Source organism: Monodon monoceros, unplaced genomic scaffold, assembly GCF_005190385.1.
Source record: "Monodon monoceros isolate NGI ecotype Baffin Bay Population unplaced genomic scaffold, NGI_Narwhal_1 Super_Scaffold_15, whole genome shotgun sequence".
NCBI classification, from domain to species: domain Eukaryota; kingdom Metazoa; phylum Chordata; class Mammalia; order Artiodactyla; family Monodontidae; genus Monodon; species Monodon monoceros.
The window spans coordinates 28,188,957-28,214,390 of record NW_021703771.1 but is presented as its reverse complement, the minus strand read 5'-3'; the positions used below and the strand labels follow the sequence as shown (position 1 = coordinate 28,214,390).

Below are 25,434 nucleotides of genomic sequence, written 5' to 3'. Positions count from 1 at the left end.
ACATATTTATTGGGGTATAATTGCTTTACAATGGTGTGTTAGTTTCTGCTTTATAACAAAGTGAATCAGTTATACATATGTTCCCATATGTCTTCCCTCTTGCGTCTCCCTCCCTCCCACTCTCCCTATCCCACCCCTCCAGGCTGTCACAAAGCACCGAGCTAATATCCCTGTGCCTGGCGGCTGCTTCCCCCAGCTATCTACCTTACTACGTTTGTTAGTGTGTATATGTCCATGACTCTCTTTCGCCCTGTCAAAGCTCACCCTTACCCCTCCCCATATCCTCAAGTCCGTTCTCCAGTAGGTCTGCGTCTTTATTCCTGTCTTACCCCTAGGTTCTTCATGACATTTTCTTCCCCTTAAATTCCATATATATGTGTTAGCATACGGTATTTGTCTTTTTCTTTCTGACTTACTTCACTCTGTATGACAGACTCTAGGTCTATCCATCTCATTACAAATAGCTCAATTTCATTTCTTTTTAAGGCTGAGTAATATTCCATTGTATATATGTGCCACATCTTCTTTATCCATTCATCTGATGATGGACACTTAGGTTGTTTCCATCTCCGGGCTATTGTAAATAGAGCTGCAATTAACATTTTGGTACATGACTCTTTTTGAATTTTGGTTTTCTCAGGGTATATGCCCAGTAGTGGGATTGCTGGGTCATATGGTAATTCTATTTGTAGTTTTTTAAGGAACCTCCATACTGTTCTCCACAGTGGCTGTACCAATTCACATTCCCACCAGCAGTGCAAGAGTGTTCCCTTTTCTCCACACCCTCTCCAGCATTTATTGTTTCTAGATTTTTTGATGATGGCCATTCTGACTGGTATGAGATGATATCTCATTGTAGTTTTGATTTGCATTTCTCTAATGATTAATGATGTTGAGCATTCTTTCATGTGTTTGTTGGCAGTCTGTATATCTTCTTTGGAGAAATGTCTGTTTAGGTCTTCTGCCCATTTTTGGATTGGGTTGTTTGTTTTTTTGTTATTGAGCTGCATGAGCTGCTTATAAATTTTGGAGATTAATCCTTTGTCAGTTGCTTAATTTGAAAATATTTTCTCCCATTCTGAGGGTTGTCTTTTGGTCTTGATTATGGTTTCCTTTGCTGTGCAAAAGCTTTGAAGTTTCATTAGGTCCCATTTGTTTATTTTTGTTTTTATTTCCATTGCTCTAGGAGGTGGGTCAGAAAGGATCTTGCTGTGATTTATGTCATAGAGTGTTCTGCCTATGTTTTCCTCTAAGAGTTTGATAGTTTCTGGCCTTACATTTAGGTCTTTAATCCATTTTGAGCTTATTTTTGTGTATGGTGTTAGGGAGTGATCTAATCTCATACTTTTACATGTAGCTGCCCAGTTTTCCCAGCACCATTTATTGAAGAGGCTGTCCTTTCTCCACTGTACATTCCTGCCACCTTTATCAAAGATAAAGTGTCCATATGTGCGTGGGTTTATCTCTGGTTTTTCTATCCTGTTCCATTGATCTATATTTCTGTTTTTGTGCCAGTACCATACTGTCTTGATTACTGTAGCTTTGTAGTATAGTCTGAAGTCAGGGAGCCTGATTCCTCCAGCTCCTTTTTTCGTTCTCAACATTGCTTTGGCTATTCGGGGTCTTTTGTGTTTCCATACAAATTGCGAAATTTTTTGTTCTAGTTCTGTGAAAAATGCCATTGGTAGTTTGATAGGGATTGCATTGAATCTGTAGATTGCTTTGGGTAGTAGAGTCATTTTCACAATGTTGATTCTTCCCATCCAAGAACATGGTATATCTCTCCATCTATTTGTATCATCTTTAATTTCTTTCATCAGTGTCTTATAATTTTCTGCATACAGGTCTTTCGTCTCCTTAGGTAGGTTTATTCCTAGATATTTTATTCTTTTTGTTGCAATGGTAAATGGGAGTGTTTTCTTGATTTCACTCTCAGAGTTTTCATCATTAGTATATAGGAATGCCAGAGATTTCTGTGCATTAATTTTGTATCCTGCTACTTTACCAAATTCATTGATTAGCTCTAGTAGTTTTCTGGTAGCATCTTTAGGATTCTCTCTGTATAGTATCATGTCATCTGCAAACAGTGACAGCTTTACTTCTTCTTTTCCGATTTGGATTCCTTTTATTTCCTTTTCTTCTCTGATTGCTGTGGCTAAAACTTCCAAAACTATGTTGAATAAGAGTGGTGAGAGTGGGCAACCTTGTCTTGTTCCTGATCTTAGTGGAAATGCTTTCAGTTTTTCACCATTGAGGATGATGTTTGCTGTGGGCTTGTCATATATGGCCTTTATTATGTTGAGGAAAGTTCCCTCTATGCCTGCTTTCTGCAGGGTTATTATCATAAATGGGTGTTGAATTTTGTCGAAAGCTTTCTCTGCATCTATTGAGATGATCATATGGTTTTTCTCCTTCAATTTGTTAATATGGTTTATCACACTGATTGATTTGTGTATATTGAAGAATACTTGCATTCCTGGAATAAACCCCACTTGATCATGGTGTATGATCCTTTTAATGTGCTGTTGGATTCTGTTTGCTAGTATTTTGTTGAGGATTTTTGCATCTATGTTCATCAGTGATATTGGCCTGTAGTTTTCTTTCTTTGTGACATCCTTGTCTGGTTTTGGTATCAAGGTGATGGTGGCCTCGTAGAAGGAATTTGGGAGTGTTCCTCCCTCTGCTATATTTTGGAAGAGTTCGAGAAGGATAGATGTTAGCTCTTCTCTAAACGTTTGATAGAATTCACCTGTGAAGCCATCTGGTCCTGGGCTTTTGTTTGTTGGAAGATTTTTAATCCCAGTTTCAATTTCAGTGCTTGTGATTGGTCTGTTCATATTTTCTATTTCTTCCTGATTCAGTCTTGGCAGGTTGTGCATTTCTAAGAATTTGTCCATTTCTTCCAGGTTGTCCATTTTATTGGCATAGAGTTGCTTGTAGTAATCTCTCATGATTTTTTTTATTTCTGCAGTGTCAGTTGTTACTTCTCCTTTTTCATTTCTAATTCTATTGATTTGAGTCTTCTCCCTTTTTTTCTTGATGAGTCTGGCTAGTGGTTTACCTATTTTGTTTATCTTCTCAAAGAACCAGCTTTTAGTTTTATTGATCTTTGCTATCGTTTCCTTCATTTCTTTTTCATTTATTTCTGATCTGATTTTTATGATTTCTTTCCTTCTGCTAGCTTTGGGGTTTTTTTGTTCTTCTTTCTCTAATTGCTTGAGGTGCAAGGTTAGGTTGTTTATTCGAGATGTTTCCTGCTTCTTAAGGTGGGCTTGTATTGCTATAAACGTCCCCCTTAGAACTGCTTTTGCTGCATCCCATAGGTTTTGGGTCGTTGTGTCTCCACTGTCATTTGTTTCTAGGTATTTTTTTATTTCCTCTTTGATTTCTTCAGTGATCACTTCATTATTAAGTAGTGTATTGTTTAGCCTCCATGTGTTTGTATTTTTTACAGATCTTTTCCTGTAATTGATATCTAGTCTCATGGCGTTGTGGTCAGAAAAGATACTTGATACAATTTCAATTTTCTTATATTTACCAAGGCTTGATTTGTGACCCAAGATATGATCTATCCTGGAGAATGTTCCATGAGCACTTGAGAAAAATGTGTATTCTGTTGTTTTTGGATGGAGTGTCCTATAAATATCAATTAAGTCCATCTTGTTTAATGTATCATTTAAAGCTTGTGTTTCCTTATTTATTTTCATTTTGGATGATCTGTCCATGGGTGAAAGTGGGGTGTTAAAGTCCCCTACTATGAATGTGTTACTGTCGATCTCCCCTTTTATGGCTGTTAGTATTTGCCTTATGTATTGAGGTGCTCCTATGTTGGGTGCATAAATATTTACAATTGTTATATCTTCTTCTTGGATCGATCCCTTGATCATTATGTAGTGTCCTTCTTTTTCTCTTTTAATAGTCCTTATTTTAAAGTGTATTTTGTCTGATGTGAGAATTGCGACTCCAGCTTTCTTTTGGTTTCCATTTGCATGGAATATCTTTTTCCATCCCCTTACTTTCAGTCTGTATGTGTCTCTAGGTCTGAAGTGGGTCTCTTGTAGACAGCATATATAAGGGTCTTGTTTTTATATGCATTCAGCCAATCTGTGTCTTTTGGTGGGAGCACTTAGTCCATTTACATTTAAGGTAATTATCGATATGTATGTTCCTATTCCCATTTTCTATATTGTTTTGGGTTCGTTATTATAGGTCTTTTCCTTCTCTTGTGTTTCTTGTCTAGAGAAGTTCCTTTAGCATATGTTGTAAAGCTGGTTTGGTGGTGCTGAACTCTCTCAGCTTTTGCTTGTCTGTAAAGGTTTTAATTTCTCCATCAAATCTGAATGAGATCCTTGCTGGGTAGAGTAGTCTTGGTTACAGGTTTTTCTCCTTCATCACTTTCAGTATGTCCTGCCACTCCCTTCTGGCTTGTAGGGTTTCTGCTGAAAGATCAGCTGTTAACCTTATGGGGATTCCCTTGTGTGTTATTTGTTGTTTTTCCCTTGCTGCTTTTAATATGCTTTCTTTGTATTTAATTTTTGACAGTTTGATTAATATGTGTCTTGGCGTATTTCTCCTTGTATTTATCCTGTATGGGACTCTCTGTGCTTCCTGGACTTGATTAACTATTTCCTTTCCCATATTAGGGAAGTTTGCAACTATCATGTCTTCAAATATTTTCTCAGTCCCTTTCTTTTTCTCTTCTTCTTCTGGAACCCCTATAATTCGAATGTTGGTGCGTTTAATGTTGTCCCAGAGGTCTCTGAGACTGTCCTCAGTTCTTTTCATTCTTTTTTCTTTATTCTGCTCTGCAGTAGTTATTTCCACTATTTTATCTTCCAGGTCACTTATCCGTTCTTCTGCCTCAGTTATTCTGCTATTGATCCCATCTAGAGTACTTTTAATTTCATTTATTGCGTTGTTCATCGTTGCTTGTTTCATCTTTATTTCTTCTAGGTCCTTGTTAACTGTTTCTTGCATTTTGTCCATTCTACTTCCAAGATTTCGGATCATCCTTACTATCATTATTCTGAATTCTTTTTCAGGTAGACTGCCTATTTCCTCTTCATTTGTTAGGTCTGGTGCATTTTTATCTTGCTCCTTCATCTGCTGTTTTTCTGTCTTCTCATTTTGCTTATCTTACTGTGTTTGGGGTCTCCTTTTTGCAGGCTGCTGGTTTGTAGTTCCCATTGTTTTTGGTGTCTGTCCCCAGTGGCTAAGGTTGTTTCAGTGGGTTGTGTAGGCTTCCTGGTGGAGGGGACTAGTGCCTGTGTTGTGGTGGATGAGGCTGGATCTTGTCTCTCTAGTGGGCAGGTTCACGTCTGGTGGTGTGTTTTGGGGTGTCTGTGGCCTTATTATGATTTTAGGCAGCCTCTCTGCTAATGGGTGGGGTTGTGTTCCTGTTTTGCTAGTTGTTTGGCATAGGTTGTCCAGCACTGTGGCTTGCTGGTCGTTGAGTGAAGCTGGGTGCTGGTGTTAAGATGGAGGTCTCTGGGAGATTTCCGCCGTTTAATATTATGTGGAGCTGGGAGGTCTCTTGTTGACCAGTGTCCTGAAGTTGGCTCTCCTACCTCAGAGGCAGAGCCCTGACTCCTGGCTGGAGCACCAAGAGCCTTTCGTCCACACAGCTCAGAATAAAAGGGAGAAAAAGTAGAGAGAATTAATAGAAGTATGAGGAAAGAAAGAAGGAAAGGAGGAAAGGAAGGAAGGAAGAAAGAAGCAAAGAAGGGAAGAAAGAAGCAAAGAAGGAAAGAAAGGAGGGAGGGAGGGAGGGAGGAAGGAAGGAAAGGAGGGAAAGAAGGAAAAAAGACAGAAAGAAAGAAGATACAGTAAAAATAAAATAAAGTATAATATAGTTATTGAATTAAAAAATATATAGGAAAAAAAAAAGGGACGGATAGAACCTTAGGACAAATGTTGGAAGCAAAGCTATACAGAGAAAATCTTACACAGAAGCATACACATACACCTTCACAAAAAGAGGTAAAGGGGGAAAAATCATAAATCTTGCTCTCAGAGACCACCTCCTCAATTTGGGGTGATTCGTTGTCTAAAGGAGGGAAGGAAGGAAGGAAAGAAAGAAAGAAAGAACGAAGGTAAAGTATAATAAAGTTATTACAATTAAAGTTAATTATTAAGAAAAAAATTTTTTAAAAAAAACCATGGACGGATAGAGCCCTAGGACAAATGGTGGAAGCAAGAGTATACAGACAAGATCTCACACAGAAGCATACACGTACACATTCACAAAAAGAGGAAAAGGGAAAAAAAATCATAGATCTCGCTCCTAAATTCCACCTCTTCAATTTGGGATCATTCCTTGTCTATTCAGGTATTCCACAGATGCAGGGTATATCAAGTTGATTGTGGAGCTGCTTCTGAGGCTGCTGGGAGAGATTTCCCTTTCTCTTCTTTGTTCTCACAGCTCACAGGAGCTCAGCTTTGGATTTGGCCCTGCCTCTGCGTGTAGGTCGCTGGAGGGCGTCTGTTTTTTGCTCAGACAGGACGGGGTTAAAGGAGCCGCTGATTCGGGGGCTCCGGCTCACTCAGGCCGGGGGTGGGGGGGGGGGAAGGAGGGGCACTGCGTGCGGGGCGGGCCTGCGGCGTCAGAGGCGGCGTGACGTTGCGGCAGAGGCCGGCGTGACGTTGCACCAGCTTGAGGCCCGCCGTGCGTTCTCCCGGGGAAGTTGTCCCTGGATCCCGGGAACCTGGTAGTGGCGGGCTGCACAGGCTCCGCGGAAGAGGGGTGTGGAGAGTGACCTGTGCTCGCACACAGGCCCCTTGGTGGCGGCAGCAGCAGCCTTAGCGTCTCCCGCCCGTCTCTGGGGTTCGCGCTTTTAGCTGCGGCTCGCGCCCGTCTTTGGAGTTCCTTTAAGCAGCGCTCTTAAACCCCTCTCCTCGCGCACCAGGAAACAAAGAGGGAAGAAAAAGTCTCTTGCCTCTTCGGCAGGTGCAGGCTTTTCCCCGAACTCCCTCCCGGCTAGTCGTGGTGCACTAACCCCTTAAGGCTATGTTTAAGCCGCCAACCACAGTCCTCTCCCTGCGCTCCGTCCGAAACCGAAACCCGAGCCTCAGCTCGCAGCCCCGCCCGCCCCGGCGGGTGAGCAGACAAGCCTCTCGGGCTGGTGAGTGCCGGTCGGCACCGATCCTCTGTGCGGGAATCTCCCCGCTTTGCCCTCCGCACCCGTCGCTGTGCACTACTACGCGGTTCCGAAGCTCCCCCCTCCGCCTCCCACAGTCTCCGCCCGCGGAGGGGCTTCCTAGTGTGTGGAAACTTTTCCTCCTTCACAGCTCCCTCCCACTGGTGCAGGTGCCGTCCTTATTCTTTTGTCTCTGTTTTTTCTTTTTCCCTACCCAGGTACGTGGGGAGTTTCTTGCCTTTTGGGAGGTCTGAGGTCTTCTGCCAAAGTTCAGTAGGTGTTCTGTAGGAGTTGTTCCACGTGTAGATGTATTTCTGGTGTATCCGTGGGGAGGAAGGCGATCTCCGCGTCTTACTCTTCCGCCATCTTCAAGGTCCCCCCCAGTATATGCATTTTTTAACAACTTTATTGGAGTATAATTGCTTTACAGTGTTGTGTTACTTTCTGCTGTGTAACAAAATGAATCAGCTATATGTATACATACATCCCCATATCCCCTCCCTCGTGTCTCCCTCCCACCCTCCCTAACCCACGCCTCTAGGTGGTCACAAAGCACTGAGCTGATCTCCCTGGGCTATGCAGCTGCTTCCCACTAGCTATCTGTTTTACATTTGGTAGTGTATATATGTCAGTGCCACTCTCTCACTTCGTCCCAGCTTACCCTTCCCCCTCCCTGTGTCCTCAAGTCCATTCTCTACATCTGTGTCTTTATTCCTGTCCTGCCCCTAGGTTCTTCAGAACCTTTTTTTTTTTTAATTCCATATATATGTGTTAGCATACGGTATTTGGTTTTCTTTTTCTGACTGACTTCACTCTGTATGACAGACTCTAGGTCCATCCACCTCACTACAAAATAACTCAATTTCGTTTCTTTTTATGGCTGAGTAATATTCCATTGTATATATGTGCCACATCTTTATCCATTCATCTGTTGATGGACATTTAGGTTGGTTCTATGTCTTGACTATTGTAAATAGTGCTGCAGTGAACACTGTGGTACATGTCTCTTTTTGAATTATGTTTTTTTCAGGGTATATGCCCAGTAGTGGGATTGCTGGGTCATATGGTAGTTCTATTTTTAGTTTTTTAAGGAGCCTCCATTACTGTTCTCCATAGTGGCTGTATCAGTTTTCATTCCCACCAACAGTGAAAGAGGATTCCCTTTTCTCCACACCCTCTCCAGCATTTATTGTTTGTAGATTTTTTGATGATGCCATTCTGACTGGTGTGAGGTGATACCTCATTGTAGTTTTGATTTGCAATGACTATACTACCCAAAGCAATCCACAGATACAATGCAATCTCTATCAAACTACCAATGGCATTTTTCACAGAACCAGAATAAAAAAATTTCACAATTTGTATAGAAACACAAAAGACCCCGAATAGCCAGAGCAATCCTGAGAAAGAAAAATGGAGCTGGAGGAATCAGGCTCCCTGACTTCAGACTATACAACAAAGCTACAATAATCAAGGCAGTATGGTACTGGCACAAAAACAGAAATATAGATCAATGGAACAGGATAGAAAACCCAGAGATATACCCACACACATGTGGTCACCTTATCTTTGATAAAGGAGGCAAGAATATACAATGGAGAAAAGACAGCCTCTTCAATAAGTGGAGCTGGGAAAACTGGGCAGCTACATGTAAAAGAATGAATGAAATTAGGACACTTCCTAACACCATACACAAAAATAAACTCAAAATGGATTAAAGACCTAAATGTAATAAGGCCAGACACTATAAAACTCTTAGAGGAAAACACAGGTAGAACACTCTATGACATACATCACAGCAAGATCCTTTTTGACCCACCTCCTAGAGAAATGGAAATAAAAACAAAAATAAACAAATGGGACCTAATGAAACTTCAAAGCTTTTGCATAGCAAAGGAAACCATAAACAAGACGAAAAGACAACCCTCAGAATGGGAGAAAATATTTGCAAATGAAGCAACTGACAAAGGATTAATCTCAAAAATATACAAGCAGCTCATGCAGTTCAATATCAAAAAAACAAACAACCCAATCCAAAAATGGGCAGAAGACCTAAATAGACATTTCTCCAAAGAAGATATACAGATTGCCAACAAACATGTGAAAGGATGCTCAACATCACTAATCATTAGAGAAATGCAAAACAAATAATGTATACATTTTAAAGGATTTTGGTAAATTGTCAAACTGCCTTTCAGAATGGATGATCTTTTTAGAAGACAAATCTAATCACCTCATGTCCCTGGTTAATCCTTAAAAGCAACCCCTTGTTTTTCGGAGGATGGCTAAACTTTTCCGTTTAGCATGTAAGGCATTTTGTGATCCCCCTCTGACCTCTCCAGCTTCATCTTACACTACTTCCCCAAACCATTTTTCTTATTTTCATACTTTAGGTATTCTCAAATGTCTCATTTCATATTATCTTAGTACTCCAGAATCTCCTTTTCTCTGCCCAGAAATGCCCATACCAGGCTAGCCCGACTCTTCCTTCAGGTCTCGGTTCAGGGGGTCACCCCCAGCCTGTTCAGCTTTCCTCCCTGCAGTGCAAGACAGTTTGACTTTCTTCTCCCATAACATCCTCTGCTTGCTTCTCTCAAAACACTGTATGGAACTACAATTGTTGATTCTTGCCATCTCCTTGAAAGCAAGGCACATTTTTAAGATTTTCATTCATATTCTTTGTACTTAGCTGTCTTACAGGATCCAGGAGATTACTGAGCCAAGGATTTAAATTCACCATGTCCTCCTTTTTTTCCATCACACCCCAATGCAATCCCTTCCTGCTCTTCAAACACATATCCAGGTTAGGTCTTACTACTAATCACTGAAGAGACACAGAGGTGCAAATAGAAACAAGCCTGGTAAAACAGATAAAACACAAGACTGGGAACTTATAAAAATTTAATAACCTGTTCAAAGTAGTTGTTCCTCCTTTTTTTGTGTGTGATGTAAATGGAATAAACACTGTTTCTGAAGGCCCAAAAGTCAGGCTTGCTTTCTTAGGTGGTTTGGAAGAGGTCTGTCCTGTGTTCTATTTTTCTAAATTAATTAATTTTATAGTTGATTTACCAAGTCAAGGTAAATCAACTATAAAATTATAAATTACATATATATATAATTATATATATATAAAATACTTTTTGGATTCTTTTCTATTACAGGTTATTACAAGATATTGAATATAGTTCCCTGTGCTATACGGTAGGTCCTTGTTGTTTATCTATTTTATGCATAGTAGTGTGTATATGTTTATCCCAAACTAACTTATCTCCCCGCTACCCCCTGCTATCCCCTGTGGTAGTAACCATAAGTTTGTTTTCTATGTGTGTGAGTCTATTTCTGTTTTGTAAATAAGTTCATTTATATCATTTTTTAGATTTTTTTAAGATTCCACGTGATAATTATATGTCTCTCTGATTGTATGACAATCTCTAGGTCCATCCATGTTGCTGCAAATGGTATTTCATTCTTTTTAAGGGCTGAGTAGTGTGTGCATATATGCGCCACATTTTTTTAATCCATTTATCTGTTGATGGACATTTAGGTTTCTTCTATGTTTCGGTTATTGTAAACAGTGCTGCTATGAGCACTGGGATGCATGTATCCTTTTGAATTAGTTTTCATCTTTTCAGGATATGTGCCCAGGAGTTGGATTGCTGGATCATATGGCAACTCTATTTTCAGTTTTTAAAGAAACCTCCATACTGTTCTCCATAGTGGCTGCACCGATTTACATTCCCACCAACAGGGTAGGAGGGTTCCCTTTTCTCCGCACCCTCTCCAGCATTTATTATTTGTAGACTTTGATGCTGGCCACTCTGACCAGTGTGAGGTGATAACTCATTGTAGTTTTGATTTGCATTTCTCTAATAGTGATGTTGAACGTCTTTTCATGTACCTGTTGGCTATCTGTATGTCTTCTTAGGAGAAATGCCTATTTAGATCTTCTGCTCATTTTTTTTATTGGGTTTTTTTTTTGATATTGAGCTGTATAAACTGTATATTTTGGAAATTAATCCCTTGTCGGTAGCATTGTTTGCAAATATTTTCTTCCATTCAGTAGGCTGTCTTTTCATTTTGTTTATGGTTTCCTTTGCTGTGCAAAAGCTTTTAATTAGGTCCCATTTAAAAAATTTTGCCTTTGTTTCCATTACTCTACGAGACCAATCCAAAAAAATATTGTTGCAATTTATGTCAGAGCGTTCGGCCTATGTTTTCCTCTAGAAGTTTTACAGTATCCAGTCTTATGTTTAGGTCTTTAATCCATTTTGAGTCTTATTTTTGTGTATGCTGTTAGAGAACATTCTAATTTCATTCTTTCCCATGTAGCTGTCCAGTTTTCCCAGCACCACTTATTGAAGAGACTGTCTTCTCTTTGTTGTATAATTTTGCCTCCTTCGTTGTAGATTAATTGACCATAAACATGTGGGTTTATTTCTGGCTCTCTGTCCTGTTCCATTGATCTATGTGTCTGTTTTTGTGCCAATACCATACTTTTCTGATTACTGTAGCTTTATAGTATAGTCTGAAGTTGGGGAGCATGATTCCTCCAGCTCTGTTCTTCTTTTCCAAGATTATTTTGGCTATTTGAGGTCTTTTGTGTTTCTGTACAAATTAAAAATTTTTTTGTTCCAGTTCTGTGAAAAATGCCATTGGTAATTTGATGGGGATTACACTGAATCTGTAAAATGCCTTGGGTAGTAGTATGGTCATTTTAACAGTATTGATTCTTCTAATCCAAGAACATGGTATCTCTTTCCATCTGTTTGTGTCGGCTTCGGTTTCTTTCATCAGTGTCTTACAATTTTCAGAGGACAGGTCTTTTGCAGTTAAGTTTATTCCTAGGTATGTTATTCTTTTCAATGCAATGGTAAATGGGATTGTTTCCTTAATTTCTTTCTGATATTTCATTGTTAGAAATGTAATGGATCTCTGCATATTAGTTTTGTATCCTGCAACTTTACTGAATTCATTGATGAGTTCTAGTAGTTTTCTGGTAGCATCTTTAGGATTTTCTATGTATAATATCATGTCACCTGCAAACAGTGACAGTTTTACTTCTTCCTTTCCAATTTGGATTCTTTTTCTTCTCTGATTGCTGTAGAGCCCTGGGTTCTATTTATTCTCCTGTTGGCTTGGTGTGGCCTTCAAAGTGGAGCAACTTGAGTGAGTCTGTAGATCATTTTAACAGCCACTTTAATAGTGCTCCTAGGTTCTGTGGAAAATGTACATCTCAGAGTTTATAAATGTGTTTTTCTTTCATCTCCCACGTACACTGGGTCAAAGACTTCATTGGTATTAGTCAAAGAAAGCAAACCTTCCATTGTCCCCACCCCCTATCCAACTCACATAAATTAGCTCTTGATAGAAAAAAAATCCATTTGGCCATGGGTCAAGTGGCATTTCTGAGGAAGGAATGAACCGTTTTTTCACACACTCTTCTTCAGCTCACTGTTGCCCTTTGACCTCGTCCTTGGTGCTTCATGATCTGACTAAAGTATCAATACATTCTCCAAAAAGTTCAAGATGGTTCTACATTCAGGTTAAGCAGTTTCTACATTTATTGTTCTAATTTAGCATTAAGGTCTTTTTGGAAAATATACTAATTTTGGTAAGATATACCACTCTTCACTGAATCTTTCTGATGGTCAGAAGTGAGTTTCCTTCGACTATTCAAAAACACATGGTCTGGAGATGGAACACATGAATATGAATACCTGAGCACATTATTCAAATATCTACCATTATCTGCAACAGTAGAAAGTAGCAGATGAGAGTTTAGCTATACATTTGCTGAAAACTAGCTAACTGAAAATGATTTACTGAGGTGAAATGGTTCACGAAATGGCAAACTTTCAAGGAATGAAAGGACTATGGAATTATTTTTGTGTAAGAAAAATATAACAAAATCCTTTAAAAATGTTCAGAATAGAATTTTAAAATGTAAATACAATATGTATCAATTAATCCTAGTAATTAAAATAAGTCTTCAAAGTACATAAAATTTAACAGAAACAACAGACTTTATTTCAAATAACATTCTTAAATCTGCCCATTAAGATCATAGTAGATAAACATGGAACAACTTTTATTAATGAAATTAGATTTTTAATCTGAAATCAGCTAAATAATTTTATTTACAAAAAAATAAAAACTCTTACTGTGGAAAAATAACCATTTTGATGAAACAAATTTCATGCAAACAAAATAAGAATATTTTATTTGCTTCACTGTCTCTTCTATTTTTATTTTCACAAATTAACAAAGTCAAATGCTTTTATTTGCTTCATTGTCTGTGATCTAGTTTGACTCAAATGTGGATTACTTTGATATCTCTTGAAGCATAAATGGTAAGGTCCTTAAAGACTGAATAAAAAATCAGGTTGGGTGTTCAGTATTTTGGAAGCTGAATCAACAAACTAATTGGAATTTGTGTTCACAGAGGATTTGTCATTTTTCTTCCTTTGCCCTTATGAAAATATATTAATAGGAAATTAGCAATGGAAAATATTTTTTAGGTTGTTACATTCCTATCAACTTTGCTTAGCAAATTATATTTCTTTCAGTATTAATACTTTGTCTAGAATTAGTGTAGAGGTAGACCAATCTTTGTATTCAAACATTTTCAAAAATAGTTTTAAATGCCATGTAAGGTATTATATAAAACAGTATTTAAAAAAAATATTTGAGATTTAATTTACTATTTTAAATAAGTTCCTCTTTTATATACAATAATTGTTGCTTGAAACTCATCTGATTGAAATGATTACTCCAAGGAACTATTTTAGTCTTTTAACTACTACTAATCTTTACAGAACAAGAACACCTATTTTTTTTTTTTGCCGTACGTGGGCATCTCACTGTTGTGGCCTCTTGCATTGCAGAACACAGGCTCTGGACGTGCAGGCTCAGCAGCCATGGCTCATGGGCCTAGCTGCTCTGTGGCATGTGGGATCTTCCCGGACCGGGGCACTAACCCATGTCCCCTGCATCAGCAGGCGGACTCTAAACCACTGCGCCACCAGGGAAGCCCAAAAACACCTATTTTTAAATAAGCGTTTCTATTTTGAAAAAAAAAAGTTCTAATGATTTAAATGCACTTATAGATCCCCTACAACAAAGTATTAGGTGATGGTGACTATTAATATAAAAAATGAAATTCAGAAATGCAAACTGGGTTAAACTGTATTAAATTTTTAGTTATTACAATGTTAAAATGTGACTTACACCTATCAGTAGTAAATTATATTTTTTCTCTCACTCCTGTTAGCATCGTACTTTAGAATAGAGCACAGCAGTGCATGGGCTCCTCGGGTGTTCTTCTGTACCTGTAAACACGTCCCTGAACCTCCCAGCCACATAAAAGTTCACTCTTGTGGGGGAGATGAGAAGCCATCTATCTGCCAGAAATAAGAGTGAGGGCTTAGTAATAAAAAAATATTTTGCAATTTTCTGTACTTTAGGTTTGAACCATTCTCTATTAATTTTAAAGTAAAAACACTATTTTCAACACCAAAAAAAAACATGACCGCATTTTAAGTTTCTGTAATATGTGTAAATTTACACGTGTCACTTCAAATCCAATAACACAACGAATGAGTCCTTTCCTAGAGATAAAAGCAGAAGATTTATTCTTCATTCAGCATCTAGAAAGAAAATAAACCTGAAATGTATAATTTTTAGAATAATGTGAAAAAGAAATCTTCCATGGAGAACCCAATTTACAAAAATTCACATCTTTGTAAGATTTACAATGAATACAACACTACTGTTTGAACTGAACTGTGAGTGTGGGAAGTGCTATTGGGTGGGGGATTCTGGACTGTGAAATGCGTTATTTTTTTTTTGTAACCACTCACCTTTAACTTTGGGGAAAAAACGTTTACTGTATGACAACATTAAGTAAATTAAAATCATTACTCTTCTGTCACTGATGATTTCCTGGATTTGACAACAAGGTCTTTAATGGATGAGGAAAGTTCTTGAAGCTCTTTACGAGTCATACTGATGATATCTTCTTGTTCTTTGTCTAATTCATCACTCAAGGGATCTTCTCCCTGCCCAGTCTTCTTACTTTGACTGACTAAATGCTTTATAACCAAACCTTGATACTTTACTAAAAGAGTATGTTGAACCTGTGAAAAGAGGAGAAAAGTTAACAAACATGATTTAATTTTCTGTAGAACAAAGTATTGGGTTGGCCAAAAGGTTCCTTCAGTTTTTAAAGTAAATTCATTTTCACTAGGAACTTTATTGAACAACATATTCATTGTTTTGTTCCACTACTTTCTGCCATTTTTCAGGCAGCTTCATAATTCCACCTTCCCCAAAATTTTTTTTCTTTTTGAACACAAATGTTCCAGGTGCCTTTTACAGTCTTCCAGGGAACTGAAGTTTTTTCCATTAAGAGAATTTTGTGAAGACTGAAATAAATGGAAATCGGAAGGTGTGATATCTGGTGAATACAGCAGATGAATCAGAACTTCCCAGCCAAGCTGTAATAGCTTTTGCCTGGTCGTCAAACAAACATGCAGTCTTGCGTTATCCTGATGGAAGGTTATGTGATTTCCCTTGACTCATTCTGGGTGCTTTTCGTCTAGTGCTGCTTTCAGTTGGTCTCTTTGGGAGTACTTGTTGGAATTAGTCTTTTGGTTTTCTGGAAAAAGCTCGTAATAGAGGACTCCCTTCCAATCCCACCATATACACAACATCACCTTTGGATGAAGACCTGCCTTTGATGTGGTTGATGGTGGTTCATTTCGCTTGGTCCATGATCTCTTCTGTTTCACACCACTTTTCATTGCTCATCATAATTTGTTTTAAAAATGGAACATTTTCAGTAGAGAATCACATGCGGAAATACCGTCAAGGTTTTTTTCGCTTAACTTATGTGGAACCCAAACATCAAAGCGATGAACGTAACCAAGCTGGTGCAAATGATGAAAAACGCTTGATTTGGATATTGTGAGTATGTCGCTATCTCCTGCATGGTATAATGTTGATTGTTCTCAATGTCTCAGTTTGACTGCTATCAACTTCACCTGGTCTACTGACTGTGGAGCATTGTCCAGCGAGAAATCCCCAGCACAAAACTTCACAAACCACTTTTGACATGTTCAATCAGTCACAGCACCTTCTCCATACACTGTACAAATCTTTTTGTGTGTTTTGGTTGTGTTTTGACTTTTTTTTTTTTTTTTTGCAGTACGCGGGCCTCTCACTGTTGTGGCCTCTCCTGCTGCGGAGCTCAGGCTCCGGACATGCAGGCTCAGCGGCCATGGCTCACGGGCCTAGCCCTCCATGGCATGTGGGATAGTCCCGGACCGGAGCACGAACCCACGTCCCCTGCATCGGCAGGCGGACTCTCAACCACTGCGCCAACAGGGAAGCCCGTTTTTACCTTTCTTGAAATAATAAAGCATAATATGCCGAAAATGTTGCTTTTTTTTTCCATCTTCAATATTAAAATGGCTACACAAAAATTCACCAATTTTGATGTTTTCTTTTTAACAGCACACTGATATGACAGCTGTCTTAATACAATCTAACAATATTGTTTCAAATAAAGACAACTGACTGCTACTGGAGCCATCTTGGAACTTTTTGGCCAACCCAATACATTGACAGTCTTCATCTTTACAAATTACTGGCCATAGAATTAGAAAGCTGAATCTAGCAAGGTCTTTGCTCTCAAGGAATTTACAGTTTGGGGGAGATAAAACATGAACAGGTCATTTTAATGTAAGTTGACTGAGCTAGCTTCTATCACCAAAGATACTGTCAAAGTGATATGGAAGTTCAAAGAAGCCAATTTACCTTTAGCTGAAGAGTTTCTCAGATGAATTTGTGCAGGATAAGAATTTTTGAGCTGGTCCTTAAAGGACAGGTTAAACCTGCATAAACTGAAATGGAAGACTGAACATTATTATTTCTCTTCCAAAAGCTTAATTTCCAGATTCAGAATATTCCTTACCATGGAAAGATTCCTGAGCTATGCTGAGTTTTAAAAATCAACCTCCTTATTCACTGTTTCCATTCTTGGAAGCAGGAAGATGATGTTTTTTGTGTCTTAGTGTTCACAATGATTCACATCTATCCATTCAAAATAGTCAGCATCTAAAAGCTATAAAAGTTTCAAGAGCACTGAAAATGTAATACCTCTGGAATTTTACTATTCAGAAAAGCAATGATCTGTGGGACACATCTTCCAGGTGCATGGAGCATGCTGTGCGTTGAGAACTGAAACAACAGAACCGATGTGAGATGCAGAATAAGAGCAGGGTCTTCTGTGACTTTTAGCTGTTCAGCCAGTGCTTGTCGATGCTGGAACAGTATCTGCCTGAACAAAAATAAAATAATACATTATCATATTTTAACAAGTTCTCACCAACTTCAATTCTTCTATTCTGTTTTCATTTTTAGCATCTCTAGTTTAATTAATCTAGTTCCATGACAATTTTAAAGGACTTTTTAGGGGATACAGACACACATAATCCTAAACAGCATGGACAAACTAATATGCTAGAAAATGACAGAAAAACATATATATATATATATATATATATATATATATATATATATATATGGAGCAGAGATACTCAAAGTATGCTTTTTATTTTGAATTGTTGGGGATCAAACAGATGTGCATTAGATTAAATAAGCGTTCCTATAAAGGTCTTAAAGCTAGTAAGTTCCCAGGCTTGATCAACTATGGGATTAGCAACTCTGCTACCTTATTCTATTGGGTCAGAGAGAGGATATGAAGACTAACTATGACTGAAGGTCTACAGCCATTTAGACACAACAGTTCTCTATGCAAGATTCAGATAGACTCCAATTTCAGATACGAAATTTCAGACATTAATTCAATGTTACCTTTCCCTTTTTTTGTCTCCCCTTTTCACCATAATATCACAAGCTTCTGCTGCAGAATCCAGACAAGAAAGAAAGTCTTCTATGCTCTGAAAAGGTATTTAATACCATGATTTACTTTTATAAAACAGGTTGCCTAAAGAAAAGCAGTCATTTAATACCATAAAAGGTCATTTTGTCATGAAGTTTGAAGCTGTGATTTAGGACTAGAGGGTAAAATGCCCCCAGCTTGGTCTCTTCCTTCACCTGCCAAAGAGGTGTCTGAGTGCAGGATAATAGGTTTAGATTTCAGTTATTCTGATAAAAATCTATCTATTCAAAGATCACAAATTCTAGCCCAAATATCTAAATAGAATAAAACTTCACTTACCTTTTCATTCAGAGAGCTATGGAGTTTTGTGAGAGCTACTTTAGTTTCTTCTGATAATTTACTTAGAATTTTTTTTCTTACCTATAGGGCAAAAGAAATTCCTTTGGAATTGTGCCTTTGACATGTACTGGATATAAGTTTAAACAAAGCAAAACAAAAAGCAAAACAAAAACTGAGTATTTACTATTGTAACAGAATGCTGAGTGAAATTTATCTTTATTCTTATATTTTAGACCACAAACTAGGGATAAAAATATGCTAAAACACTCTAAAATCAGAATGCTAGTCAACAGTCAAAGACGCTAGATGCAGCCGCTACTCCTCCCATCTGCTCCAGCAGTATAAGAAGAAGAATGATAAAACAGAGAGCGCATGAGTGAATGAGCATATACACACCATTCATCGTGCAAGAAAAATAATTTGGGGTAAGAGGCTGCTCCTGCTTTTTTCTATTGTGGTGGGAAGAGTGTTTTTCTCTAAGGCCAAGTGAGGGAGCCCCACTCATAAAGATCCAGAAGGCCATAAAGATCCAGGATGCCTATAAGCAAGGGGACCTGAACCACAGAAGGATGGCTGCTTGTTATACTGTCTAGTGTGTGGAACCTTTTCAGCACCCCTCTCCACACAGCTGTGCTTTGTGAAGTTTGGTGGCATTCTTGACCAGAGTCTTAGGGCTCCTTCTGGTGCAAAATTTCTGGAGGAGGCCTTATTGGAATGGCTTGGCCAGCAGGCCCTGAAAATTACAGTATGTCTTAGAAGATTGGACCAACCTATTGACTCCTACCCCATGCTACAGCAATCCTCCTGTGGCCCTTAAAGGGCACGGGAAGGACCCCAGGTACTTCCCACAGCAGAGGCTGGCATGGAGGCAGGTACTATGGAACTATCCAAGCAGTTGAGAATCACTGCTCAATGCAAAGAATGGGAGGGAAACAGTACCTTGCTGGGGTAGGAGAGATAAATGGACCTTTATCTGGAGGTTTAGGGGGAGTCCTTGCTATGAGAAGGAGTCACATGATACTAAAAACATCCCCACAAAACAACCTATCCCACCTATGCAACAAAGGCCACATCACGAGAAGCCACAAGCATTAGACTGATTTGGTTTGACCTAGATCAAGGCCAGTGATAGCAGTCAGTCTTATGAAGGCACTGCTGTCTCTTTCATTCTTCCTAATCTCCAACCTTAAGTAGATCTAGGGTGAGGAAGAAGAGGAGGAGTCCTAGGGATAGGCCATACCTTTCCTCCTGTAGGCAACTGGGAGCCATAGCTCTACCTTACATTGCAAGAAGGGAAGAGATGAGCTTTGAATTTGAGATTAGAATTTAAGAAAATGAACTGGAATTAGTCTAAATAAACGAGATGGTGTCACGAAATGAAAATGACTGCAAAGTCAAAACACTGATAAGGGACTTGCAACTCAGCAGGAAAAAGGGATGTGATGTAACAATAATCAGGAAAATATAAAATAGCTGATGCCAAAGTAACTAAGCATCATTACCCTTTTTTTTCCTTGTTCTGGGTGCTTCCTGGGATTCTAAACTGTGATGCTAGCCTAGACCTTTAAGAATCTGTTAAAATTTCAGCTGCTTTACTTCCAGCTTCTATGATGGACACCTCTTCTCTCTGAAGATCTGCCTAAATTAAGCCAGTTCATTTGTCCCGTCTCTCTTTCCTACCCCTCTTTGAATAGTGACCCTCACTCTTTGCAAGGCTACCTGGTGAAATTAAATCCAATCTGAGTCATCTGATGAGCTTAAAAAAAGCTTTTATAGGCTACTCAGCTTATTTACTTTTTTTCAGAGATAATACAACGTTTTCCTGTTGCTTTCTGTACAATAATAGGAAGTAGAAGGCCAAGCACGCATGCTATATTTATTACAGGCATTCCCAGACACAATGACTAGTATTTCCTTACTTTTATTATTACTGTTAATAGACTGGTTATATTACCAATCCTAGTAGCAACTGTATATATATTGTACTAAACTTGAACTAAAAATCTGACAGATTTCTTCCTAAAAACGAAAATAAAACATGCTTGGATTTCAAAGCAAAACACATCAAGAGTGGCAAGAAAATCACTAACTTACTTCACTTGTAATGGTTGCAGGGTTGTCTACTGCCATCATTAAGTCCGAAGCTAAGAAGTTGAAAATGAGATTAGTGACATCAGTACACACTGTCTTCAGCAAGTGCTTCGTAAGAGCAGCCTGGGTATCATCTGGAAAATAAAAGTGCTTCATTAAAATGAATGTCCAAGGACAATTATGAGAATCAACGAAAAAACAGTGTTAAGTATAATACCTGTAAAGAACTTCATCCCTTTTTCAAATAATCGAATATTATTATAAAGGTTTGAAACCTCTTCTTGCAAGTCCTTGATCGTGTGCTTCCTGCCAGTTCCAGAGGCAGAAGTTGACATGAATACTGAACGTACCACTTCGAGGTAAGTTTTATTTAGAGGTCTGTGCATGAGATAAATATATTTGTTTATTAAGATGTACTGGGTTTATGTAGATAAGAAATTTTGCTTCTATGCAAATAAAGCTTTAAAAAAGATCCCTGTTAAACAAATAAGATTAATTTGGAGAATAGTTAATAAGAATTTCCCCTCAAATTCCAGAAATTCTAACTTCAGTGAATTATTTTTCTCTGTTTTAAAGTACTAAAAGTTATTGCATGAAAGACAATAAGAAAAACAGTAACAAAAGCTTCAGTTCAAATTCAATTCAGAGCAGCTTTTTAAAGTTAACTTGGAGAACAGTAGCCTATACATGTGTTTCCCATCCTCAGGAATGATAACAAATTCTCAATTTCTAATGTACTATAAAAGATATGTATTTTTAAAAAATCTTTTTATGCCCAACTCAGAACAGATTATTTTAAAAAGTTATGGCAAATGATTAATAGTAACTATTTCATCTTTTTATATACGAAAAATGTAATTATGTAATGTATTCACGCACAAGAATGTTCACTTAAGTTTTTTAAAAATCTCACTCACAAAAGCTGTTCTAATTCAAAAATTTAGATGCACTAGGCTCCTGGATTGCATTTAGAGAAGCTTACACATAGAGACTAACTTGGGGGAAAACCATGTTAGCTAGCAGTAGTCAAGTTATACACAATTTCTTTTATTTCTGTATAAAAATAAATTTAGCCTGGTTCACTTATAAGGTAGTGCTGTCTATTTTATTCTCTTTGAGGGCAGTGTGTTACTTTATTTTCTCCCTAAAAGTGCACTGTTTAATCTCTGTCAAATAGAAAATACTCTTTTCTTCATTTTAGATGTATTTTCATGCAGTGTTAGAGACCAGCCAGTGATCAGTGCTGGTGTTTTTCTCCCAATTAGAACTGTAAGATGAGTGAAGGAGACCACCTCCACACTCCTGCCCTGTATTTCCGACGAAACTGCCTTGCCCAAAGCACTTAAATGTTTGTTGAACTGTTTCTGTAAGCAAACAAATCTGGAATTTGGTGACTAGGTTAAATTTTAAGGCTTGAAAAGAAAACACCTAAATTATGTTTTCTATGATCTTGGTAAAAATTTTAAGTAATAACTCACTAAATTTCTATTATAAAACAGAAAACATGTTCTTATACTTGCTTTATTAAGTACTCAGCAAGTTCAGAAATAAACTCCTCAGGGGCATCTTGTAAATGTTTTCGTAAAAAATCTTCAATCTCATCCTGGAACATAAAAGTGATCTCTGGCTTCTTCTTTCCTGTAATAAAAATGAGCCATAGGAAAAAACAAAAATAAGCAACCTACAAGCAAATAAGGTTCCATTAATATATATAATAAGATGGTAATTCATTTATTGCCTACCATAAAGTCTCCATTGTTAGTTTGTCACCAAAATCGCCAATGTCCAATAGCAATAACCAATGAAAACACTGTTAAAATAGGATATATAGTGGCATTTCTTTTGAGTAATAATTTTCTAACTTGTTTTCTACAAGTCAATCAAAAAATAATAGACAATTTTTTCCTCCCAAACTTGGATGATGCAAATAGTTGGAAATCAAAACTAGTGGATAAAAAAAAAATCTTTTAGGAAAGGATAATTTTTCTCTGTTGAACAATGGATACTGAGCAGAATGTCCTTCTTTATAAAAATAAATATTTAATAAAAATCCAATCATCCTTATAATTTACACAAGTTTTTCAGGAAAGGTCTTTATAATCAAGTGAACCACAGCTCCAGTAGAATTAAGCTAAAAATTGTCTATTTTGGAAAGGCATGGAAGAAAAAACAACTTAAAATTTTACACCCATAATTTATTTTTGCTCTCACAAAAATAATTCTATACCAAGGAAAATTTGTATGTAATGGAAATAATTGTTAACTGTGGAAATGTCATGCCTACTCACTTACTTGGAAAAGTATGAGTTGCAAAGAAAGCTAACAATATTTCCATTACTAACTGTAAAACTATAAAAAAGTGATTATTCCCAGCTAAATTAGGTTATTGACTCTATAAGTAAAACCTTAGAAATAAAAATAGAATAGCTCAAAAATCAATTTTCACTATGCATCAAGATCTAAGTACAACTACTTATTATAGCTTTAGAATAGATGGAAAAGTACTATCCATTTTTTCTGAGATCTGCTTTTCATTCCTGATCTCTCACAACAAATAGTATGATTTCTCCGTCTGCTTCCTGCATGCATTTTACTAGTTATTAAATTGTATTTCCTTCTAGTAATCTTTCACACAGAGTTGATTGTATATTTTAGCTGAGAACCTAACTGCATCCTCCATTTCTGAGATTACAACAGAACCCTTTTTCAAAAGTACTGAAATTACCTTTTTTTTAATAGGGAGAATGGTTTTACTCTTTTATACCTTCTCTCTTATACTATACACAAAAAGAATATCACGTGCCTCATTTAACAATTACTTAGGGCTACACATTTTAGAGAAGTATTTTCTTAAATGCTACTTCACTCCCACTCCTTGTTACATCTGGGAAAATAGGAAAATCCATTCATTAATGAAAAAGTAAAACAGAATAGTCTTAGTGCTAATTAAAATAAGGGTAGAGCTCATAGTTTCTAAGATACTTTTCCTTTAATTAATACTGCTTTATGTATGTTGAGAACAGTAGCCATTGTTACCTATCTTAGACTACTTTAGACAGATCTTAAGCAATTTTTGTTACAGGTAGCAGCACATTAATATCTGAAGCCTTGTCACTTGACACTTATATCTCCCAAGCCCATACATAATAAATTCTGTGGAATAGGTAAAAGAAAATGTCAAATCATCATCATTTCAAGGTTTTTTTTTTTTTTGGTGGGGAAAAGGAGGACGGGAGGTATCACAGTTTCATTAATTTTTTAAAAACAGAAACATATTAAAAATCATAATTTTATTTAGAAAAGCAAAGATGGCTCTTGCTAACTTAACCATACCAAACAATAACAAGTCTAGACAAAGAAAGATGCATATACTTAATTCTCCTGCTTAGACAGAAGCAACCAACCAATTAGGTGTTACCATAAAAATTAAACAGGCATGAAATTAATGAAATTAATGTTTTCTACTTAACTTTGTAGAAATTCACTATTCATAAAATATTATAATTTCTTTTGCATGAAGTTGGGAGACCATAAAAATCTGTGCAAGCCGAAACTGCAAAGTGTTCTTAATAAACAATGGGAAAATTTACGATTGTTCTGTAACCTTTTAAAAATGTTTGTGCAAACATTCAAAGCTCTTACTGTTGGTTATAAATGTATAGGGAAATGAAAAATAAGACTAATAGTTCTAGTTTAGTACACTGTAATTTAGCACATCAGAAACACTGAGAATGAAAATGTTTTATTTCTTTGTAAAACACTCATCAAGAATAGTATGAACAGGGCTTGCCTTCTCATCCAGTAACTTAAAATACAGAGGAAGCATCTTTTCTATGCCTGGGCAAGTTGTCATATTCCTTTTTAAACTCTGAATCAGCTTCCAACATTTTATCCTTTGCCCTTTCAGCGTTGTGAAACATCTCTGAGAATTCCTTTAATGTGAAGCTTTTTGCCAACTTCACCTCCTCTAAGACATTTTTATCCTTTTCGTCACAACCATTTCCCTTATTTATTTCCGCCTTCACCGAGTTTCTCTGACTGCACAGCTAGTCTCTTGAACAGAGGTAATGCCAACATTCCCATGGTCAGGCATTTCTTTTATAACTCCATTCTTGATTCATATTTTATTTCCAGGGTTATGACTTTTCCTTTGCTGCACATTTATCTTTGTTGGCCAATCCCCTCTTTTGATTATCCATTTTTGTAAAATGTCATATGGATTTATTATCACTGGGGGACAAGAAGTCAACACAACTACATGCTGTGTTTTCTATGCATAAAGTGAATAAGAGATGCACAGTGATCTGCCTCTGAAAAACTTGGAAATAAGTGATGTGATTGTCACAGATCATGATGCACATCTGTTATTTACGTGCTGATCTGTAGACTAAGGAGCCAGCAACAAAGTTTGTACTTTATGCAATTACTCACAGTTAACATACCCCGGTAACTGAAATATGAACTGTGTTGTTGGGACTCTGGTGTTATTTAACTAACTGTGAAATCTGTGCTCACTGAAACTCTGCAAAGCAAGGACTTCCTTTAAGCATAGACACCTAAGTGTATGCATCTTAAGAAAATGTTAAAAAAAATCATGCACATACAAAGGAAGAGTGAAATAAGCTACACACCTGTGTGAGATGACTCATCATCACTGTTGTCATCTTTTCTCCCTCTCTTCTTGATTTTTTTAATTCTGTACTCTCTGGCATTGCCGCCACCTCCTCCTCTCACACTTCCACTGCCCTCTGGTGGAAAACGACATTAGTTATCATTACCTAACTAAATACTGTTTTTAGAAATAATGACAATACATTGTTGTATTTAACTTTACAGTAGAAAAATAAAGCCAAGTTTTGTGAACTCAATCAGTAAAAATTAATAAGATATGAAATCTCTTGAATTTGAGCAACTCACTTAGATAACCTGCCTGCTCTAAATGCAGTCTCTTCCTGTTTCTCTAAT

General features: G+C 37.4%; 1 protein-coding gene across 1 annotated transcript in view; it reads right to left on the bottom strand.

The window, feature by feature from the left end:
- Positions 1–14,983: 14,983 nt before the first annotated feature.
- UFL1 (UFM1 specific ligase 1) overlaps positions 14,984–25,434 on the bottom strand; it is a 49,844-nt gene continuing 39,393 nt past the window's right edge. The window contains exons 12-19 of the mRNA XM_029223992.1: positions 25,101–25,217; positions 21,990–22,107; positions 20,687–20,847; positions 20,473–20,603; positions 18,379–18,459; positions 18,012–18,097; positions 17,295–17,475; positions 14,984–15,271 (exon numbers count right to left, since the gene is read on the bottom strand). Of these exons, the coding sequence (XP_029079825.1) occupies positions 15,053–15,271; positions 17,295–17,475; positions 18,012–18,097; positions 18,379–18,459; positions 20,473–20,603; positions 20,687–20,847; positions 21,990–22,107; positions 25,101–25,217 (1,094 nt within the window). The 3' untranslated portion in view covers positions 14,984–15,052. The remainder of the gene's footprint in view (positions 15,272–17,294; positions 17,476–18,011; positions 18,098–18,378; positions 18,460–20,472; positions 20,604–20,686; positions 20,848–21,989; positions 22,108–25,100; positions 25,218–25,434) is intronic.